Raw genomic sequence first — 6,000 nt, 5'->3', positions numbered from 1 at the left:
ATTTAAATTAAATTTTTGTTTTAATTGTATAAAATTAAATCTCATTATTCTTTTATGTTTTTTAATTTAAATTTAATTTTATTATTTTAATAAACTAAATTCTTAAAATAATTAGTTATTTTTTTGAAATTAAAAAAAATAAATAAATTTGATATACATATTTTTAAACATAACGAAATCTCATACCCGTATTTTTATTTATTTATTTATTTTTATTTTTATTTTTTTAAAAACATCTATACTACAAATAAAGTTAAACTTATATATAATATTAAGGAAAGTGCCCTTAAATCATGGATTACGAATAATAAAAAACCTGCATGGTGAGACTAGGATTCTGCAAAAAGAAACGAATGCTGTGAGCATGGGTTCTCTCTCTTGAATAATATTTAGCTTCCTCTCCGCCAAAGGCACATTCACAAAAAAATACCATATTCTTTGCTACAAGTCTGGGTAGCCGGAGATGCCCAAATATCTGTGATATAACAATGAGAAGACGGATATGGTGGCTCGATTCATGTGAGGAGAATGAAAATGATAACAATGGCAGTTTGGTGGCTGCTCCAACACTTACAAATCTTGTTAAGAATTGTCTGGGTTGCGGGCATCACTCCAATTGTCATTGCCTCGATTCTTCATCGCCATGTAGGTGCACTCCGTAGATTTATCCTTGTTGCCGCAAGCAGAGGCAAGCTCATGAACAATGCGAAAACTGTGAGTAGAATATATTTTACACCCAAAAATGCTTACTTCCTCTCTCTGTTGAAAAAACAATGTGCACTTCCACCTTCCATTGAAAAAGCTACACCTAATACCCACTGCCACTTTTTATTGAATCATATATATTTGTGTGATGTAGAGATGGAGTGTCCCGCAGAGCTACTTCCTGCATTTCTACTTGGTGAGCGTGACGTGGACCACGTTTCTCTTGGTTTGCATGTCATACTTTGCTCACTGTACCACTGCAACTACTTCGTCAGACTCTCTGAGGTACTCCAGTGTTGCAAGCTACATAGCAGGAGGCGTTGACGCGCTGTCATTTGCAAAGCCCCCTTACATCCTGGCAGAGTACAATAAGCAGGCATGGAAAACCGTCTTGGTGCTGCTACTGATAGAAGCACAAGTGGTGAGACGGTTGTATGAGACGGTGTATGTGTTTAATTACTGCCATTCTGCTCGGATGCACATATTGGGGTATCTCACCGGAATGGTGTAAGTCTCGCTTTCTCCTTGAAAATTAAATTACGAAGTCAGGCCAAACTGTAGTCTGAATGCAATTTTTGAGTTCTAATGTTGTATATGCTCATGGGCCTATCGTCATTTATCAGAAAATGGCTACGGGGTCTGAAAGTTTATTGGTACTATGGAGCATCATAGGCGTACATCTAAAGGAATGAGCATAGCCCCCCTTGTTTAATTTCTAGGCCGAGCGGTAGGCAAATTTTACACCAAGAATACCCTAATTTTTTTCTCTTCTTTAAACCTTTAGTAAGAAGTACATCGACCGGATCTTACTTTGCACAAACTATTAGGGTGTAAAGCTAGTGATGCTTTATTCTTGAATGCATTTACAATCAAATCGATCCTTGAATAGAGACTATTGATGCCTGCAATGTTTTGCATTATGTAGATCATCTGCCAAAGATCTCACTATAACCCAACATTTCCATTCCCTTTATCATTTCTGGACAGATCAGTAGTTTGATACCATCCTTGAGGCTCAAAACAAAAATGAAAACACATTAAAGTATTCTCAGAAAAAGGGAGAAATTTTTTCCCAGAATTTCTTCACAAGAAATTAATTTTGGCTTGATTCTGTCTTCTTTGTGCAGGATCAGCATTTTCTGTCTAGAGAGATATTCCTTTGTGAACAACTTCAGCCTTCTGTAAATGGAGTAGGAACAAATTGGCCTCCTCGACCTTTATGGAGCACTGCTTGGAAGCATTTGTTTGGGAATGTGATGCAAATAAATGCCTCTTCCCTGCAAGTCAGCTCTAACAGAATTCCAAAGAACATAAAGAAAAGGAAGAAAATGGTCCATCAGAATTTAGAAATTTATTTATCTTCTCCATCTCTGAGTTCAGCAAGACCAAAATTAATACAGAGCCAAAAACTGTGTTAGAAAAGAAATTCTCGAACTCCTTTCCTAAATCTGCCCCTCCAAAGCCAAAAAAAAAACCCTTTAAATAACTAGATCCCCACCTCACCACTAACACCACAGCATGCCAAAAATAGGACTGATGCCTCAGAAAAAGGCAGCAACAAAAACAAACTAAAAATAGGGAGAGCACTAAAAATAAAGAAATGCCTCCCTGCAGAAAACTAACTCAGAAGTCAGTCTGGTGAGTTTTCGGCTACACTATCGTTCTCATCTTTTTGAAAAGTCTGAACCTCCTGGTTTAGAAAGTACTGGACAACAGTGCCACCAATATGAGGGAACAAACCTATCAGTAGACCTGTTACCAAGGTAATCTTTTGGGATTCCTTGACACAATTCTGAGCCATTACCAAAATTTCCAACCATAGTCTTCCTGGAGTGGGGAGTCCGGTGCTGATTCCACCATTCAGCTGGATCAATATAACTATGCAAAATCCCTAATGTAGAATTCACAGAATAATCACTACTGTAATTACTAATAGACTTGATATTTTTTCTCTCATTCCAATCATAATTCACATCATTGCTGTTGTACTGAGTTAAATAGTCACTTTCAACCAAATTTGTCATCACATCCATGGAAGATTTATTATGATCATGCTCATATCCCCACAATACACTATTCCATTCAGCCACATTACAATCAATTGAAATTTCAACATTTACATTTTAAGGTTCACTACTAACTGTATTAGTTGAATCTTGTTGCAGCTCTGCCTCAAATTTTGGTTGAACTTCACTCTCCAAATGATTTGTCTCTTTTGCTCCAACTTTTTCCTTCAATTCCGTTCTGGGCTGATTCTCACCTTCTTTTCAACTTCAAATCTAGCTTCTGTTAGAAGAGACAAAGCTTTCACTTCAAATGCTCCTTCCTCTTTCCATGATTTTAAGATGGTTTTCCTTCCTTGATGTTAAACCACATAAGTATTTTCTCAACCTTGATGGATTACTTTCAGGTCATCTTGCCATGGCCTCCCAAAAACAAATGACATGCATCCATTGACACTACATCACAGAGTACCTAATCCTCATGGGAATCAATTTTGAAAGCAACAAGACAAGGCTTGTCTACAAGCACGCTATGACTCTTCTTTAACCAAGAAATCTTGTAGTGGTTAGCTTTTGGAATGCAGGAAAGCTGTCATTTATCTACCATTTCTGTAATTACTAGATTGTCAGTAGATCCACCATCTATGATCACCTTGCACACTTTGTCTTTACATTACATTTTGTTCGGAAGATGCTCTTCCTCTTCCAATTAGCTTTGAGGGCTTCTTTGTCTCCAGATATTAAGGTTCTTCTCAACATCAGGTTCTCTCTCGACTCAGCTTCAGCTTCATCTGACCAGGGCTCTTTTTCTTCTTGGGTTACCTTACTCGTTTGGGGTTTTGAGGGCAATCTATGGCCTTATGGGCTTCATCACCAATAAAACACTTCAGGCTTCCACTAGAAGACAGTCATCCTCGACCTTTACCTTAAAAGTCTCCCCTTACTCCAAAGTCAACCTTCACATTCTTGCTTTCTTCTGGTTCTTCACTCATGGTAGGTTCTTTAGAAACCTCTTTTTCCTTATTTTGATTGATAACACCCCTTTTACTCACTATTTTGTTTTTCCAATTTAGTTTCTCTTCAGCCTTTAAGGCATATCCATATGCCTCATCTATTGTAGGGACTTTTATCAATGCAAGTTCATCTTGAAGTTGAAATTTGAGTCCATTCACATATCAGGCTGCCACTTGCTCTTCACTTTCTTGTATGTCCATTTGAATTTGAAGCCTCAAAAACTGTTTTGTATATGTCTGTACTGACTGATCTCTTTGTTTTAAATTCTAAATTGTTTTAAACATTTTTTGTTTGTGATCTAAGGGCAAGAATTGAGCTCTCAGATTTTTCAACATTTTAGGCCAAAGTCGAGTTTTTCCTTTTCCTTGTCTCTTTTTTTGAACTCTGCATGTTTTCCCACCATAGGGCTGCATGTGACTTTGACTCAGAAGCAGCAACCTTTACTCTTTTTTGGTCATAACACCAGGATTTTTACGTGGAAACCCAAATGGGAAAAACCATGGTGGGAATTGAACCCACAATATTATTCTACTATGGCTAGTAGCAAAACAATATTACAAAAGGGGGAATGCACTTTGCATTCAGGCACACTGCTTAGAGCTTAGAGCTCAATTACAATAAGGGCTACAACCCCGAAAGGCTCACTGCCTTTACAAATCATTTATAGTGATGAATTACAATTATTGAACTCCAAAATAGCATCAATCAATGCTTGGATGAGTTCCGGTTAAGTGCAAAACTCTGACTGTATAACCTCTGCAACCCTGCTCTATTTTTTTTTTCTCAGTCAGCTACCGGATCAAGAATACGCACGTGAAACTGCGCCAAAAGGATTTCTCGATCACAACTCGCTCATCTCACATCATACCATACATCAAAAAGATCTTCTACATCGGTCTTATATATCCACAACCACAAACAAAACATTTATCAAGTTGGCCTGTAATGTAACGTGTAAACATGAGTCGGCTTGAACCGGATTACCAAAAATATATGCGGATCACCCAAATGATGATAAAATGATTTCTATAAGTCGGCTCTATCATCTCGTGCACATATCTCACCACCACAATCACTGGAAAGCTTCCAGACCAAAACAACTCTGCTTATCCTGAATTACTGGAGCCAGATTACCGGTTACCGGACCACTTCTCCAAAAACTATAGCTATCGGATATGATTCTCATGAAGAGTTGCCATCAACGACAACCCTAAACCATTAATCAAGCATCGATATCCACCGGATGAGTGTCAATTGCCAACAATCTCCCCCTTTGGCATTGATGGCAACACTCGTGAAAAATGACTTAAGTGTTGAAACCTGTACACCAGATCAGAATTTATAAGGCTCCCCCCTTAGACCAAAATCTGAAAAAAAAACTGTATCAACCCAAAAATTTGCATCCTTCTGTACATTTTTCACTCTACTCTCCCCCTTTGATAGCAATGCCAAAGTAGGGGTGCTGTCCAAAAACTTATGTACAAGGGTGTATACCGGATATGCTATACATGAAGATATCTGCAAAAATGGTCTTCAAAAATCCCACTCTTCAAGTTATCCAAAACTGTGATATCCACCGGATGAGTGTGAATTGCCAACAAAATATAGATCAAGCAATGTAATGCAACCCTAATTGAATTGGGACGTATGACCCTTAAATGTGCATTTGGATCCATTGTCCAACCCATACAATTGGAGAAAGAAGGCTTGCCATACTGACTGTTCAATAAGGGACTCACTTATTTAGTTGATGAAACTTACATTCCTTATCACTTGGTCCAAAGGGTAGCTTGTTTGCGGTCCTACTTCTTTGTTCATTACAGTTTACATTCTATGCCACTTAATTCCAAAAGTAGCTTGCCTTGGAGACCACGACATTGATTGCAGTAGATGTGCTTGGTTATTTGTCAGATGGAGCTGGATTGCAAGGGAAAATTAGTGGTGTCTTTCTTCTAGGGGGAAGTCAATTACTTAACATTTGCAGATGATTGAGCCTTCACTACAACCTTACTCTGTAGTCTTTGGAGGGTATTTTTTTGCTTAGATATGCTTGCAGAAACTGTCAAGTAGTGGTGAGGGAAACTCTCCATTTATCTTACTGGCCAAGTTGAGTCTCCTAATTGTCTGAATCAAAGTGGTAGCTTATAGAAGTAGGGGAAAACATCCGTTATATTGGCATTCCTTTGGTTATTCAGTTATTGACTGCTGATCAGTGCAAATGGATAATGGCTCTGTTTGAAAATAAAAATAAAATTGAAGTAGCTTTGATCTCCCCTTT

At 37.9% G+C, this 6,000-nt stretch overlaps 1 protein-coding gene across 3 annotated transcripts in view; it reads left to right on the top strand.

Annotated features, from left to right (window-relative positions):
- Positions 1-309: 309 nt before the first annotated feature.
- The window catches only part of LOC131044555 (polyprenol reductase 2), a 72,104-nt gene continuing 66,413 nt past the window's right edge, over positions 310-6,000 (top strand). For 2 of the 3 annotated variants that reach the window (XM_057977910.2, XM_057977916.2), the window contains exons 1-2: positions 311-714; positions 860-1,212. In XM_057977910.2, coding sequence (XP_057833893.1) covers positions 529-714; positions 860-1,212 — 539 coding nt within the window. In that variant the 5' untranslated portion in view covers positions 311-528. Of the gene's footprint in view, positions 715-859; positions 1,213-6,000 lie in introns of all 3 variants that reach the window. The other variant, XM_059218419.1, reaches the window with a different exon arrangement.

Source organism: Cryptomeria japonica, chromosome 3, assembly GCF_030272615.1.
Source record: "Cryptomeria japonica chromosome 3, Sugi_1.0, whole genome shotgun sequence".
Taxonomy (NCBI): Eukaryota; Viridiplantae; Streptophyta; class Pinopsida; order Cupressales; family Cupressaceae; genus Cryptomeria; species Cryptomeria japonica.
The sequence above is the reverse complement of the archived record's forward strand: the minus strand, read 5'-3'. Positions and strand labels throughout refer to the sequence as shown.